Source organism: Prionailurus viverrinus, chromosome D1 (genome assembly GCF_022837055.1).
Source record: "Prionailurus viverrinus isolate Anna chromosome D1, UM_Priviv_1.0, whole genome shotgun sequence".
Lineage (NCBI taxonomy): Eukaryota > Metazoa > Chordata > Mammalia > Carnivora > Felidae > Prionailurus > Prionailurus viverrinus.
Genome location: NC_062570.1, coordinates 40,650,475 through 40,667,923, shown reverse-complemented (window position 1 = coordinate 40,667,923; position 17,449 = coordinate 40,650,475). Strand labels below are relative to the sequence as shown.

The 17,449-nt window shown below is 46.1% G+C and overlaps 1 protein-coding gene across 3 annotated transcripts in view; it reads left to right on the top strand.

Moving 5' to 3' along the window:
* FAT3 (FAT atypical cadherin 3) overlaps positions 1-14,003 on the top strand; it is a 523,627-nt gene extending 509,624 nt beyond the window's left edge. For 2 of the 3 annotated variants that reach the window (XM_047823753.1, XM_047823752.1), the window contains 5 exons: positions 748-1,403; positions 4,902-5,015; positions 7,307-7,366; positions 7,937-7,972; positions 8,604-14,003. In XM_047823753.1, the coding sequence (XP_047679709.1) occupies positions 748-1,403; positions 4,902-5,015; positions 7,307-7,366; positions 7,937-7,972; positions 8,604-9,226 (1,489 nt within the window). In that variant the 3' untranslated portion in view covers positions 9,227-14,003. The remainder of the gene's footprint in view (positions 1-747; positions 1,404-4,901; positions 5,016-7,306; positions 7,367-7,936; positions 7,973-8,603) is intronic. The other variant, XM_047823754.1, reaches the window with a different exon arrangement.
* Positions 14,004-17,449: the final 3,446 nt, after the last annotated feature.

Below are 17,449 nucleotides of genomic sequence, written 5' to 3'. Positions count from 1 at the left end.
CAAAAATTACACTAACTGTTGAAGGAACATGTCAGAACCAAAGATTTCTTCCTCTTGGGAAACTCTACATAAGGTATATAGGTTCACTCCTCCTTCTCTGCAACTCTACAATCCCAAAAGCTCAAAGAAATAAAAGGGTTAAGGATAAATTAGTGGCAAACTAATCTGGTGGCAAAACCAGCCAAAACTGCTCTGAGACTATTTCTAGTCTTTATTTCTCTCACTGAGAATGAATATCCGTATGTTTTATTGTGGAAACACTGGCGTATTTGGTTATGGGTCCCGTGCCAGCGCCATGGTTCCAGCAGTGGGGCGGGTATCTGCCAGAGCATGAAAGCCATGTACTGTATGACGTTTCTAAGACTGCAAAAATTTAAATTCTGAAACGCACCTGGCCCCGAGGATTTGAAAACCAGTACCTCTCCAACAGCATCTGTTCTTTCTTTCTGCTCCTTCGCTCCTCTCCCCCACCCCCACCAGTCTTTGCCCTGCTCCCATCTGGCTAGGGTCTGGGAGCCATCCCCTTGGGAGAAATCCCTTAACTTCCCATGACAACTCAGGCCACACCCCCCCCCACACACACACACACAGAGGTGCCCAGCCACCTCCCACGCACTCGCACACCCTCACTCTGTTTTTGTCACGCTCCACGTGCCCTTTGCGCTCTGTGCTTTCTGATAAGGAAGGCGGTTGGGAATGGAGGCGCACGCCTTGCTGTCTGAGAAGGACTCTGTGTTTCCTCCCAAGGTGTGAGGAGGACGTGGACGAGTGCGAGCGGGAGGAGTGTGAGAACGGGGGCGCCTGCGTCAACGTGTTCGGCTCCTTCGTCTGCAACTGCACGCCGGGCTACGTGGGCCAGTACTGCGGGCTGCGCCCCGTGGTCGTGCCCAACATCCAGGCCGGCCACTCGTACGTGGGCAAGGAGGAGCTCATCGGCATCGCGGTGGTCCTCTTCGTCATCTTCATCCTGGTCATCCTCTTCATCGTCTTCCGCAAGAAGGTCTTCCGCAAGAACTACTCGCGCAACAACATCACGCTGGTGCAGGACCCCGCCACAGCCGCCCTGCTCAACAAGAGCAACGGCATCCCGTTCCGCAACCTGCGGGGCGGCGGGGACGGCCGCAACATCTACCAGGAGGTGGGGCCCCCGCAGGTGCCCGTGCGCCCCATGGCCTACACGCCGTGCTTCCAGAGCGACTCCAGGAGCAACCTGGATAAGATCGTGGACGGGCTGGGCAGCGAGCACCAGGAGATGACCACGTTCCACCCTGAGTCGCCGCGCATCCTGACCGCCAGGCGCGGTGTGGTCGTGTGCAGCGTGGCCCCCAACCTCCCCGCCGTGTCGCCCTGCCGCTCCGACTGCGATTCCATCCGCAAGAATGGCTGGGACGCAGGAACCGACAGTGAGTAGGAAGCCATAGTGTGTCTGTTCATCCCTCTAGGGTCACTGGGGAAGCTGTGGTCTGGCACTGTAGAAGGAAAGCAGGGAAAGGAGAGAGAACCCGCCTGCACAGAGCACTCGTTGTGACGTGTCCTGGCATTGACTGTTCAGAAAAACTGATCTGGTTCTTACCACATTTACAGATGGGGAAAATGAGGCTCGGAGAGCATGCATAAGGTCCCCAAGGTCACACAGCTAGCAAGAGGCAGCAGAGCGGGTGGGCCAGCCCAGAGCTGTCAGCTCTAAAACCCATGCTCTACTCATAATGGCACACCGTTGTTGGTAATGCAAGCTGTGTAATGACCTAAGTGATAAACAGAAAGCGTGTTCCTCCAGGTCAGAAGAAGAGACTATTTCTCAGCTTAGGGTGAAGACTTGAGAGGAACAGAGGGATATTTGAAATGGACCATGGTACATTAAAGGTCCGGGGAAAGGTGGAGGGACCCAGACAATGAGAAGACAAGCAAACCGTTCTGTTCGGCTGGAATGCACAGTCCATGAAACAAGAGGGTGAACCGCAAGGCAGGAAAAGTCCGCTCCAGATAGTGGTATTTCCCTCTCCTTTAGGCCTCATGCAGCAGTATTGTAGCCAAAGGAAAGAGCCACAGGTACAAAGCCCCTGTGGTGGGAAAGACCTTGACATGTTGAAGAACAGAGAGGAGATCAAGGTAGTTGGGGATTGGTGAGCAACAAGGGAAAGTGAATGCATTTTAATGGCAACATCAGTGCAGGTCTTTAAGCAGGTGAGTGACATGATCGAACTTACATTTTTAAAAGATGGCTCTGGCTGATCCATGGAGACCAGACTAAGAAGGACCAAAGAGGAAAGAAAACAGAGATCAGTTAGCTAGCTTCTGTGAACATCTAATTGAGCGATGGTGATTGTTTCCCCTGCCCTAACACCGGTCAGGATGAAGCTAACGCAAGCTCTGTTGTAACCTATGACTTTTCATCAGGCCAAATGGCCGTATATTTCAGCAGCAGAGATGCCCTGGGAGTAGGAATTTCCAAAGGCTGGGGTTTTAGTACTATGATGCATGTTGGGGTAGAGGGTACAGGGGAGGCTGCTTTCAAATGGAGCTGGAGAGCATATGCAGCCCCAGAGGTAAGGGCATCTTTGTAGAGAAAGGGGGAATTTCTGCTGTGTCTTCAAGCATAAGTAAGATTTGGGTAGGAAACTATTGGAGAGGGCCTTCCAGAAGCAGGAAGCAGCTTGATGAGTATAAAGGGCACATGAGGGTTACCTGACAGGTGTCTGGCTGTGTTATTCAGGAGAAAGGTGAGGCTAGAGATGAAAGTTTGGACATCATCTGCATACAGGGTGGTTGAATCTCTAGGAGGGGTGAACTCGCTGAGGGAACAAGAACAAAGAAAGGATGGTCAAAATGGACCTCCAAAAGAATTTGGAGATGCCTACGTGTGGGAGGTGACAGAAGGGAGAGGCCAGGAAGGGACAGAAAAGAGAGCAGAAGAAGACGACAGGGCAGCTGTGTGGAAGCCAAGACCATCAATAAGGTTAGCAGGGTTGAGTACTGTGAAACCATCAGGAAAGACACAGCCTTGAAAACACAATTGAAAACACAGCCTTGAAACTGTACCTGACACCTGGAAGATTCTTAGACATCAGAAGATATTTCAGCAAGTCATCAGGACAGAATCCAGAATGCAGACGTTAAGGACAAAGATTTGTTGAGAAGACAGAGGCAGCCCATGCCACCATCAATGTATATTGGGTCTCCTTAAAGCCTCACACATGCCCACATGGGCACCCAGGGGAAGGAGCGGAGGGGTGAAATGAGCAGCTTGAGGACAAGGAGCTAATAAAAAGAGGGGTGAGGACTAGGACCTGGCGCATCCGGACACACAGCCTGTGCTCTTACCAATACCGCTCCTGGGAGCTTTCGCAGGAAAGAGGGAGAGAGACTCCTGATGATCGAGGAGGGGGCTTCTGTTCTTTTTAGGGCTGCCCCAACCACACTATCTGCTGATTCTGCCTCTCTGTGAGACACTCCCTATATTGTCAGTCATTGCCCTTGGATTTTAGTCATTCCCTGTCAAATGATCTGTAGAGTTAGTCTTTAAGAAAACCTCACCAATCCACCAGCTATTAGAAAGGCTCTTTTTTAATTTAACAATCAAGAAAGAGGAGGTTGAATAAAGGAAGTGGAGAAAGAAGTTACATACACGGCATTCACCAGGGTGGATCATTTGTTGTTTCCTTCCTAGTGTCCGGGGTTAAGCTGAAGGGCCTCACTCTGTGCGTTTCTGAGGCACACCTTCGTATGTTTTTGTGGTGTGGCTGTTGGGAGGCAGATTCTCTCAGGCGTCTCTCTCCACTCACATCAGCTGTTTATCCACCTCATCGTTCTGCTGTGGCTTCAGCGTCTGACAGCAGGTGTGGAGCCCCAGTGCCCGATACTGACATCACCTTTTGTGGAAGAAACAGTGATTTCTGCACTCACAAAGAGGGACAACTGCTCCCTCAATCACAAGTCACCGTCTCTTCTTCCCATCGTGTTACGCGATGATTTGAAGGTTTTCCTGGTGACCATTTTTCCTCCACTCGCTTCATAACGTGACAGCTTTATTTACAGAATCTACCTCAGGCCAAAACTCACATTTCCCCCCGAAGTATTGTTGTGTTTTTATTGAGTAGATTCCCTTCTTTGTTAAGCAAGGCAGGGTTAGCCAGCGAGACAATCTCTAGGCGACTAATTCATTTTTTGCTTGACAACTTCAAAATATGGGTTGTTTTTATTGCTTCCTTTAGTCCATCAAATAAGAAAATAGCCCTGTAGTGTGTGTGTGTGTGTGTGTGTGTGTGTGTGTGTATGTGTTGTTCAGGCTGTCTTTGCATAGCCAAAAGGAGGAAGTGTGTAGATAAGAGCACGTCCACACTGCTGGCTGCCCCTCTACCACACACAGTGCAGAACCACCATCATTCCCAAAACCGATGTGACGCTGCCCTCTAGGAGGCGAAGCTGAGAAAGCCACTTGCTCCCCAGAGATGGAAGTTTGGATGAATGGAATGGCATTCTTGCCTATAAAATATTTATACCCCTATTTTATAAGTAATCTCATTTAACCTGGTGTTGACACCACGTCGGTTCATGTAAATGATTTAAATTAACTCTGAATGGCAAAGAGCAACACAGCCACTTCATCCTGCCTTCAACTCTTCACTTAGTCGCCTCACTTTGAGGAGGGAACAGCCACTTTCAGCTGTCAGCTCTTTGCAAGCTCATTTACCACGGGTTAAGGGTTCCGAATCCATAATGTAAATCACTTGATTGACAGACCTTTGCCCCCAGTGGCACAATCAGTTTTCTATTGTGGAGCTAAATTATTTTCTCGAAGCAAATGAAAGAGCTCTGAGAAGTGAACTCTGGGGGTGGGAAGGCCAGAAATACGCACAAGGTAACCAGTGTCATTTCTGCTTTCTCTCCGGCTGTCCGCAAAGACAAAGGGGTTGATGATCCGGGAGAAGTGACCTGCTTTGCAGGCAGTAATAAAGGCAGCAACTCTGAAGTTCAGTCTCTCAGCTCCTTCCAGTCAGATTCTGGCGACGACAATGGTAAGCAGTCTGTAGATGTGTTCCCCTAGGTGGGTTCTGCCTTCTGTGTGGGCGGTCAGTGGTGACCCGATCATGGACTCGTGAGCGCGTTCATCAGCGTTTTGGTTGACCCCGCTGTTAGAGGTCATTGCTGAGGGAGGACCTATTCAGCTGCAGCTGTGGGCAGGCCAGGGGTCCATATCAGAGGGTGACAAAATTCCCTGACCTCTGATAATGCATCCTCTGACTTTTTTTTTCATAATGGAGCCACCTCATCCCAGATGACACTCTCTAGAAAACTGTGACTTTTTTTTTTTTAATTTTACTACTGGTGATCTCTTCACTCTTCACTGTATATCCAAATTCCCCATCATGAGAAATTAGGAGTAAGACCTCCTTCCCACACACCCTCATTCCATGGAAGTGGCATCCTATTTCACTTGAATTCTCCTGATAATCATCTAGGGTCATGGGTCTTTGGAGTATCTGTGAATACTGTGACTATGGACCAGCTCCTTAGAAAAATGCACATACACCCAATACACCCAATATGTTGCACAAAATTCCATGTGGTGCCTGGACCTCACTGACACTCCAGAGCTGCTACCACTACCTGTTGTGAACTTACATTCACAGAGAGGGTACCACTGGGTTTTCTGAGATGAGGAACCAGCTTTGGAGGATGGCTTGGCCTCTCCGGGCCAGGAGATGAAGCAGAAATGGTCAAAAAGCAGTGAGAGCTCACTATATAGCGGTGAATCAAGAACAATTTCAAATGGTCATCCTCAGAGACAGTTAGCATTACCGTAGCCTACACCTCACTTCATTTTCCCATAAATAAGCAATTGGCAAAAATGTAATATTTATTAATTAATGTAATCATACAACCCATAAACCCATGCTGAGTTTCTCTTATGTGCTGCACCCTATGCTGGGTATTTTGTACCCAGAAGTACAAGATGAAAACAACATAGTGTTACCCGCCCTCCCACGCAGGTAAATATAGGAACAGGTGAGCTCCAAGGCTATAGAAGCAATCTTAGAAGTAAAATAGTCTACTTCCATCACCCTCATCCCCAAATGTCTTCCACTCTAATACCCAGCACTCCTTAGAGGTGCAGAAGCCTAGTGTATGTAACTGCTGGGATAACAAACCATAGAACAGTGGATCTCTTCTGACCATCTTCAGAAAATTAAGGGCATGCCTCCAGATCTGTTTGCCTTTATGCTTACTCTTTCCCTCATCCCAACCAGAAGATAAGTTATTGCTGGTTTGCATTTTTTAAATGTTTATTTATTTTTGAGAAAGGGACAGAGCATGAGTTGGGGAGGGTCAGAGAGAGAGAGGGAGACACAGAATCCAAAGCAGGCTCCAGGCTCTGAGCTGTCGGCACATGAACCGTGAGGTAATGACCTGAGCCAAAATCAGACGCTTAACCAAACCCAGGGGCCCCTGGTTTGCATTTTAGAGAGAAGCACCCAAGAACATACAGTTTCCAAACTCCAGGAAGAGCTCCAACATGATACCTGGTTGACTATGCTCACGGGCTCTGCTATGTGTGCCCTTAAGCTCACACATTTGGCCTTTCCTGCTTAACATTCTGGGTTGGTCCAGACTAAAGGGTGTGGTGTTAGGAATTGTCAACAAGTTAATTTTAAGCAGGATCACCTCTCCACGGGCTGCTGCCGTCAGGTGCTAAATCAACCCGTGCAGATCACAGAATTCCCCTTCCCAGATTCTAACTATTTCGGAGGCCAGACACTGACTTCTGTTCATGCTCCACTGGTAGAAGCTGGGCTCTGGGTTGTTCTAGGCTATCAGTGGCATCATGTAGAGTGTGAAGCCTTCAATCCTGCAAAGGTTGTCCTCCATCACTGGCATTTGGTTTGGAGCAGCATGGCTGACCAACAAATAATTATCCGTGGGAATAGAGAGGTCCTCCCTGGAGAGCCTTTGGGAGTTATTAATGAGAAATTAGCATGAGCTTGACGAGCCACTGCCTTCCTAGATTGATTTCGCTGGGCCATGGGGTGTGAATTTGTGATCCAGCAATCCCTGCCGATCATGCCTTTCAAAGGACTAGCCCCGGATTTGCTGCTGTTTCCCTTGTGTTCCAAGTAGCCCCAGGACTCCCAGATAAAAGTGTCCGCTGGAGCACTGCCTAATGGACGGACTGGGGAGCCTTTGGGTGTTTGCATGCCACGTCTTTGTTGTTGCCATTGTTGTGAAGAGAAGTTCACTTACGTCTGAAATACGTGACTAACCTGAAACTGTCCTTCCCTTCCCCCCATCTTCTTTTCCTGGCCACAAGCATCCATTGTGACTGTCATTCAGCTTGTCAACAATGTAGTTGACACTATAGAGAATGAAGGTATTTACTTTTTTCTTCAATAGCATTTCTTTGTGTAGAGTTATCCTTTTGGAAATAGGGCTTCCTTGTTACTTGGATCTAGGGGTGATTTTAATCAGCTGGTAACTGAGGGGACACCGGATGTTTCTTTAGAGATTGGAGTGAATTTTACAATTTTGAAGGAAAAAAATCTAGTTCATAAGTTTTTAAATAGTTGGGGTAGTCTTTTTTTTTTTTTTTTAATAAAATCCCTTCTAAGAGAAGAGCACCCAATCATCTGGAATCCAGATTGCTACTAAATTCCTTCTTATATGCAACATGTATCCAGTGAGCACCTATTATGAGCTGGAAATACTTAAGGTATCATTCAAAGCTATAATCCTAGAGGGATTGGTTTCAATCAGGTAACTTTTATCAGTGACTTAATACAATTGGGGCCAGGTATAGATGGGATTTATCTTTTTGTTTCCTAAATAACAATGAGGAGAAACAGGAGCATGTTTTTTTTTTTAAGTCATCTACGATGTTCTGTTTTACCCTCTTCGCATGGCTTGGATTACCAGGTTTACCTCTTACTTTGTATTTAAACAGTGTCTGTCATGGATCAAGGACAAAACTACAACCGAGGTGACTCTGCCATGACCCCAGCATCACATTTACTTAATGCCTTTTGAATTGCCAAGTTTGTTCTTACTGTGTCCCTTTGCCTCCGTCTTTCCTGTGTTTCTTTGATCTGAATTTTGCATGTTCCAGGTGTCTTGTGTGCTTGGCATCGGGAGGTGAAAGCCCCTCCAGCATCCCACCCCCAGCCTCCCCACTGCGCGTGCGGTTCATCGATGTGCAGTGCATCTCCCTGCCTTCTGTGGACCACAGTATGGCCCATGTACCCCTCCCTCTGGGAGCATGCTGCCAGCCTTGCTCTGCATTTAGCGTGTGGAAAGGAAGAGGGAATAGAGGGAGGGGGTGCTGGAACTATGTTTCCTCAGCATGCCCTGGCTGGCCGTCCCTTCTGGCATGGCTGAGTGTGAGGCCTTGCAAAACCAGGCACCATCTCTTACAGTCGCCATCCCCTCATTGTCCCAGGGCCAGAGCATGGCTGGTCCCTCATAGAACCCTTGTAAGGAGCATGCACTTGACCCCCGGCATCTCAGGGTCTCTTGGATGTCAATTGCATGTCAGGTCCCCCCTCTGCTCCTTTCCGAGCCCTGCCCCGGCTCCAGACTGGAGGAAATTAACTGTCACCGCTTTTGTCCCACAGCCTACCACTGGGACACCTCTGACTGGATGCCCGGGGCCCGCCTGTCGGACATAGAGGAAGTGCCCAACTATGAGAACCAGGAGGGAGGGTCTGCACACCAGGGCAGCACTCGGGAGTTGGAGAGCGATTACTACCTGGGCGGCTATGACATCGACAGCGAGTACCCACCCCCCCATGAAGAGGAGTTCCTGAATCAGGACCAGCTGCCCCCTCCCCTACCAGAGGATTTCCCAGACCAGTACGAGGCCCTGCCCCCTTCCCAGCCCGTCTCACTGGCCAGCACCCTGAGCCCGGACTGCAGGAGACGGCCTCAGTTCCACCCCAGCCAGTATCTCCCTCCCCACCCATTCCCCAACGACACGGATTTGGTGGGCCCGCCTGCGGCCTGTGAATTCAGTACTTTTGCCGTGAGCATGAACCAGGGCGCAGAGACGGCCGGCCCAGCAGACAGCGTGTCTCTATCCTTGCACAATTCCAGAGGCACCTCGTCCTCGGATGTGTCGGCCAGCTGCGGCTTCGATGATTCCGAAGCAGCCATGAGTGACTACGAGAGCGTGGGCGAGCTCAGCCTCGCCAGCCTGCACATTCCTTTTATGGAGACTCAGCACCAGACCCAGGTGTAGACGGCGGCGGGGCGCCGTAGCCCTGTCTGTGGCTGAACCGTGGAAGGAGGCTGGCCGGGCTCGCGTCTCCATGGCCTGCAGCCGGAAAGAAACACATTGTTTGCCGCTGGGAACTTCTTCACAAGTCCTGCTGTCACGGGCAAGCTCCACTCCAGCTGGGCAGAAAGAAAGGCTCCGATTGTTTCTTGGGGGTGATGGAGAGCCTTGCAGTAGGTACCTGCGTTCACAGCCAAGACCGGGCACCGAGTTTCTACAGGGCGAATCAACTCCACCCGTTGGGTTATACAGCCTATCTTGTATGGCTTTGTGCAGTATTTGGGACCTGGAAAGGGTTACGGCAGAGCCGGCAGTATTAACGACTGGCAAGCAGAAAGAGGCATTGTTGCATGTAATTTTGAGCCAATGGGGGGTGGGGGGTTAAAACAGTAGTTATGATGGTCAGAAAAGTTAGTCTCTTAGGCAAAAGAAAAGAGAAACAAATATTAAATAAATAAAAAAAACAGACAAGAAAATGGGCTGAAGCCTTTAAAATCAACTCTATTTTTCTTTAATAAGCTGTCCAATTTTCAGCTATAAAATTAGGTTTGGGTAATATGGTTTGTATGCTTAGTTATTTTTGTTTGTTTGTGTTAAGCATCCAATATAATATAGTTGGGCTTTATGATCTTTGAGAAGGGTATCAGTGGAGGGAAATATGAGGATATGTGGGCTCGCTTTTGTGGGTTGGGGAGAAGGTTAACAGTGTTCACACATTAGAAAGAATGTGATTATCTGTTTTGTGTTTTCCAGAAATATTCCTGGCTCTCGCTACAATTTTAATATTGCTGCAGACATTGGCCTTTGTTCTGAGAATCAGGGAAGAAAAAGAAAAAACAAAAGACAAAAAAACAAACAAAAGGTGTACTTTAGCGCATTGTTCTCTAGAATGAGAGGTATTCAGAGGTTTAAGCAGAATTCAAATTCAGGAGGAAAAAGGGAAACATCCTTTCAAAGTTTTCAGCTGGATAATCACAATTCTTGCTAATGTAGACAAAAATCTAAGTGTTATCCTAAATTGGTAGCATCCTCACTATAAATGCAATTACGTTTGGAAAAGGAGAAAGTAGATTAGCTCTTGTGTACAAATTATAATAGTGCGTGTGTCTGGGCCTATGTACAAATATGTGCTTGCACTCAATAAGGCTGCTCTTGAGGAAAGCTGACGTGAAGAGTTTAGGATACAGATCGTGTTGAACACCCTGCCAGCAAGGCAGGTCTTTCAGTTTCTCCAATCTCTACAATGTCAGAGAAACGCAAAATGCCATATTTTGCTCCGGTTCAGTTAACTTTATTTTGGCACCGCCATTTATATTAACTTAAAACAAAACTGTGCTTTTTAACGAATAATATTTTGTTATCATTTTCCAGAACTAAACCCTTATTTGAAAAATGTGTAATGCTTGATCACACCCTGGGGTTCTCCTCTCTTCTGACACGTGGGCTTGAGCCATATGAGTTTCCAAAATTGACAGGAGAATCATTCCACCAGAAATAGAATAACCCAGTACTCGAAGCTTAAAGTTACCAAGTTGACGGACTTTCCTCTTTCGCTTCAATCGGATTATGGCCACGTGCACAGTGGCCGTGGTAAATAAATGCACATTTGCACTAGCTGCTTCATGAGCAAATCTCTGTGTCCACAGTTTCTGGTGACATATGGCATTGGTGTGTCAATTGTACTGTCCTGAATCCGTGTATCATCCACTCAGACACATCTTTAGTTGCTTCAGTTGTGTTTAGTAGGAGTCAGTGTTGCTGAAGTTCGTTGTAAAAAAAAAAAAAAAAAAAAAAAAAAAAAAAAAAAAAAAAAATTCCTTTCCATTCCCAAGCTTCCTGAGTACATGAGACACCTCACAGATTCCTCGGCTTTTCTCCTCTTCCCATCTCTTGGTCAGACCTACTCATGGAAGCATTATCCGCACTGTGGTCTTGAAATAAATGAATTTCACTGAGGCTGCTTTGGAGAATAAAGCCTTTGGTATTTTTCTTATAGAAGAAGCACATTTGCAAGAATCACGGAGAAAACGATGAACTAATGGTCTAGAATAGAATCACCGCTACACTGTTAATAACGCAATGACATAAAAACCATCAAAGTAAAACCAACAATTCATTTCTTGCCCCCAGGAAACATTACAGCGACATTAATGCCGACGGCTCACTACTGCTTACCCAGCATCTCCTCCAGGGAGAATGCCTGACTGACACGGTAATGAAGGAGTAAATAGATCTTAATGCAGTCGTGAAGTCACCCAAGAAAATTGTGCCCACTCTTTGCTCTGGCCTATATAAAATACCTCTTTCTTCAGCATATCTTCCCCTGATTCTCTGCAGCTAAATGTATACCAGACGAGCATGTGTTATGTTGTGATTCATTACCTTTAAACACATGGCATCTTTTCCCTTTGGGGATAACTGGATTTCCCTGTAGGTTACAAAATGGTTTGTAGTTAGGCCAATGTGGAATTAGGTGGGGTGACTGCTGATTCAAAGAGCTGGAAGGGTCCTTAAAATCCGCTTGCCTAACCCCCTTGTTTTATAAAAGAGGAAACATGGCTGGAGAGGCGACGAGACTTGACCGAGCTCACTCAGGAAGTTAAGTAGCTGAACAGGGACTAGAACGCATCATTCTGCCAAGATGCTTTCTATAGAACACTGCTCACCACTAACCTTCCTGGGATATGGTATCTGCCTGCTTCTGTTGACCTCCCACAATCCTGCTTTGGAATACGCTAGAAAAGAGAGTTCATGGAAGCCTTAGGATCTCCTGCTTGCTTGCAGCCCCCCTAGGAAGGATGCAGTTACAGAATTCACACTTTTCTTTGGACATTTATCAAAATGCTGCTTTTACTAAATGAATGTTTTCTAAAGTGAAGCTGGAATGATAATTACAGAATGGAGCTCAGACCAGGCATCAATTATAGTGAAACTTTGATTATAATGTTACCTACTGGATGCATTTTTGTTTTTCTTTTTTCTTCCCCCCTACCAGTCCTGATGTTTGTTCCTGCCCCCTCCACCATGATGAACCACATGGAAAATATGTAAGCCAGGAAATGTCTTTCCCTTTTTTCTAACATGTATGTGCTACCTCCTAGAAGCCATTTTCCATAGCCTGTTGTAGGCACTTTACCTGTATGGCACACATTCTGGTTAGGTTGAAAGCAGCTAATGTCATAGCATTGTCGTAGCAGAAGCGATGGGGCTGTAAAAGATGAGTAATGTACGTGTTCATTTGCTTTCTTCTGCAAGTATTTTGCTGCTGAGTTCCATACCGTGCCAGCTTTCCGTTTACTCACGTCCTGCCCATTCGTGAAATGCCATTGTCGAAGACCCAGTAGTAGCAGTAAGAGCAGGTCAAGTCTATGCATTTGAGGTTTACCCCGTCAGACAATCAGTTTGAAGGCCTGGAAAGGGAATTTATGATGCATTCCTGGAACGTGTCTGGAGCCGCCCTTGGGAGTCACCAGCGCAGACTGGGAAAAAGCTAGTAAAAGATCTATACCACTGGCCAACTCCTACTTCTTCCCACCCCCACCCCACCCACTGCCCCTACTAATGCCGTGTCTACGTAATCAAAGTCAGGGGACTTGAGAAAAGAGATCACCACAGTGAATCGCACAAGATGCAGAACTCACCTCCCTGGGAACGAATTCAGGAAGATGTAGCGTTCGTTTTGCAGGGGCTGTCCAGGTAATTGTCTGGTTTTTCCCCGCTTCTGCCCTCCCAGTGCACGGATACTGCTAACGTGGTTAGGCTTTTATGTTTCGTGTTTCTAGTTTCACACCATGAGAAATGGAGGTTCGAAGAGGCCCTACTCCAGAGTCCTCATTTTGTGTGGTCTGTGAGAAGGCGGTTACGTGTTTATGCTGGTTTTTGTCCCGCGACCTTCAACTGCACATTATTCTGGTGGAAATCCACAATGGCTTTAAGCTTCTGGCTGCGTAATTCTAGGGTTTAGAGTCACCATTTGTGGATTTGGCATCAGTTACTAGTTAGCCAGCTGGCTAAGAGGTAGGAAAAGAGTAAGATTTTCTTTCCTTATGTAATAATGAAAAGCAATAATTACAAGTATGTAATAATACACAAAGGCCATAATTAGTCTCTTCCAGTGTTGGAGATGCACTGGAGAATCGTACAGTCATTCGAAGCGTGTTGGGACCCATTGGTATGGACCGCAGCACCCTTCCGGCAAACAAATACCTGAATTGCTACCACGTAACAACTCTGAGCCCATACTACTGCATTTGGGGAGGTGACAAACATGTTCAGGAAATGGAAGCAGTTCTTTTTAAGCACTGTATCAGAGAGATTGTCTTGTAAATTTACCTGTTACAAACAGGCTGGTTTGTAAAAGATGTATGTTTTGGTGTTTCAAATGTTTATAAAATTGTATATAATGGTTTCAATTTTCCAGGCTTTTGTAGATACTGTATTTGATGCCTATCAGGATGCTTTAATTTCGGGGGGTCGAATATAATTCTAAGTCACCCATGCTGTTGGTCTGCCACTTTTGAGATAACCACACACACATACACACACACACACACACACACACAGGATTTTAGATTTGCAAATGATGTTTTTTAATCATTTCAAAATGTACTGTAACCTTTCTTTGGTTCTACTGTTTTCATTTAACTTTCTCTGTTTCCAAGAAGATGTTTGTAATTGACATTTTTTAAAACAAATGTGTTTTGCCCAGTTACTAAATACCTGATTTTTACGTCATTTCAAATTCAGATGAAGTATGTCATTTCTTTACATACACGCACGCGCACTCCCCTGAACTTGCACACATCACATACCAAACCTTATGCAAAGGGGGAAGCTAGCACTTCAAGTGAATCTTGTCCCTTACGGAAATGGATTGTTTCTGCATATATTGCTGTTGGCAGTATTCAGTCTTGTGTTCTTTTTCTAAAAAAAAAAAAAAAATTTTTTTTAAAAAAAGAAGAAGAAGAAAGAAAGAAAGAAAAACAAACATCAGCAACAACAAAAAGACGGCCAAAAACAAAAACCACAGAAAAACAACCCAACAGTGTACAGGTTTGTAATTGCCAAAATTTGATGGTTAAAACACGTTTTCAAGTAAAAAAAAACAAAAAAATGAAACTAGCAATTGTGTTGACCCTTTTTAAGTGCTTCCTTTTATTCGCCTCCAGTTAATTACTCATGTGGAACTTAGTCATATTTTGCAGGGGATGGCGTTTTCTTCAGACACTTCTTATTCCCAGAGAGACTTCCACTGGTTCTGGGGCACATGTGTTGGAGTCCTCTGTAGCAACTCACTGGACACATACCCTGTAGGGATTTTCCCTGGTGAGAAAGAACACAGCCCTGGAGGCTTGGAAAACAAGGGCCATTGAGCCCCACCTCTGCAGAAATACCTCCCAAACACCTCCCCACACCTTCTAGACAGCTTCTCCAGTACTTGTCTCCCTAAACAAGTCAAAAACTTTGGAGCACAATTAGTACTTGAGTTTTCCTCCAAAAAGCTCTTGAAAATTTTCCATACAGAGTAAACATCAGAATATATACAGAAGTTGGGGGATTGGGCAATGAGTTTTTGTTTCTGTTTTGTTTTGTTTTTTAGAGCGAGAGACCAGGGGGGACAAGAGTGCATGGGCAGGGGGAGGCACAGAGACAGAGAAAGAAAGAGAACGAATCTTAATGAGGCTCCACGCCCAGACCCAGTGCAGAGTCTCTCATGGGGCTCAATCTCAAACGTGAGATCATGACCTGAGCCAAAATCAAGTCGGATGCTTAACGGACTGAGCCGCCCACGTGCCCCTACAAATTGATACTTTGAAGAGGAAGTGACATTACAAGAAGTTAGCTTGCGAGCAGGAAGGACTCCAGAAGGGGAAGGGCACTCTCTGCCTTGCGTTGGTGGGGCAGGGCTGGGGCCTCCTGGCAGAAGGCCCTGGCTGAACCCCAGCAGCAAAAAGGCCCCTTCCCCAGCCCCAGGGGCTCTCGCTAGATGCTAGAGTGGGTCCTGCCTACGCCTGCAGCAAAGTGCCCACCCCACCCCTACCAGAATCCTGGAGCCACTCTGCAGGGTGGGTCCCAGCTAGGCATCCAGTGTCTCCTTACTGGAAATCCTTACTATGCTGGCAGAGTTAGGTGTACTGAGATCCTCTGGTTCTTCGTGCACCCCACAGTGGTGCCCAGGAAATACTGAACCACTAACTGGGTAAAAGAAGGGGTGCGGAAGTTTGGTGCACTGGCCACTTCCTCGTTACAAATGCTCCAATCATGGCTGATTTGAAACTACTAAGGTAACGTGAACAGGCTTACAAATTCCCGGGAGGCTAACCAATAGTGGCTGTCACAAGCCAGTATGAGCCAGTCCCAGTTTTTACCTCCCGCTCCCGGACTAGACCATAAGCTTCTTGAGAGCAGAGTCCTGTCTTCACTCTCTTTGTTTCCCAGGTTCCCAGTACAATACTGGCCTTCGCTATTATGTTCTTGCTTGAGAATTTAATCGATGATGTTTCCAGCTGCATCCCCTTGACCTCATAAATCCTCCCTCATTCTGCTGAATTTAGCAACTGCAGTGAGAAGGATTTCAAGACAGACAAGCGTTGAAAATACTCCAGGTCTCCTGCCTTTCAACCCAACAGCACAGTGATATGATCATGACTTGAGCAACAGGAAAATATTCACCTCCTTGCCTTTCATGTGGCTGCCCTTAGCACACGGAGAATCTGTTTACATCTCCATCCATGCCTCAAACAGGACAGAGCAATCCAGACCTGTCAGTTAAATAGCACTGGTCTGTTGGGGAAACGGGAAAAGAAAGACTTTTCATTTCTGTCTTCGTTCTCTGCTGGTTCTTTTTCTGTGCCTGGGTCAGGAGTCCCTAAGACCACTCCCAGTTGTGATGATCCCCAGGACTCAGGACTCAGCATATAGTTGTGCTCACAGCTATGAAATATTGCCAACCAGGGGAGCTCATTAGACAGTCTGCCGGCAGTTTTATTGGAGGTTGATGTCACCTGCAGCCTCTGCCTGGGATTTGCCAAAATTCCAGACTCCGAGAAGGAATGATACTGAAATAGTGGGGGCCCCTCCCAAAGTTCCAATCCCAGACACCAGCCAAGGGCCAACCTCGTAAGAAGGCCTTTCAGACCATAGCATCAGACCTGCCAGTCCCTGCAGAATCCCTGTGAAATTTCTACCACATGGACACTCCTCTGTGATTTGAGCAAGAGTTATAATCACCAATCACTAGCTTTGGATAACTGCTAGTTTGGGTCCACAGCAGGACAGTTTTCCAACCTAGATCTTCATCTTAAAGCATTTGGCCCATTTCTCAAAATTCTTCCATTTATGTCTCCATTCTTTTTTTTTTTTTTTAAGTAAGCTCCACATGGCCACATGGGGCTCGAACTCATGACCCTAAAATCAAGAGTCACATGCTCTACTGACTAAGCCATCCAGGCACCCCTTGTCTTCATCTTTTTGCTTGTTAAATTCTAATTAATTTTTAGCCAATTATGCCTGTTTCATACTGTTTTTAATAAAGAAGATTTGGGACAGCCTAAATATCAAACAATAAATGATAACTTGGAACAAACTGGCATAAAAACTAAAACAGCCTAACAAACCAAGCAGGAACAAGTGGCTTAAAAATAGAAAATTCTAGAACAAATTTTTAGTGTTTCTTTCATTGTTTGTACTGCCCTTCCTTCCTTCATTCCTTCCCTCTTTCCTTCCTTCCTTCCTCTTGCTCCAAACCAGTGCAAGTTCATTCCATAAACAAGAAAATGAAGACAGGGAAAGAAGGGCATGAAGATCCCCTCTAGATGTCCCCAAAAACAATCACTTGTATTTTATCAGAGTATATTCTTTCAGGCCATTTTTGATCTAGATACACATTGACATGCTTTTTTAAAGGGGAATTTTTATAAATACACTTTTGGGAATTTTTTAAAATACTACCCTACGTAATACACGACTACTTTCTCACGAAAGACAGACACAATCCAAAGGTATCCCAAACAAAGCATGGAAGGTCCCTTTCACTTTGCAACTGACAACCCCACATTTCTTCTACCTTCAAAATACCATTTCTTTAAATATGTAGGGGGCATTTTTTAACACTTTATATTCAAATCATTCCCGATTGAGTGCTCTTTTGTGATCCTCCTTGATGATTGCCTTTTTACATTTTATGAT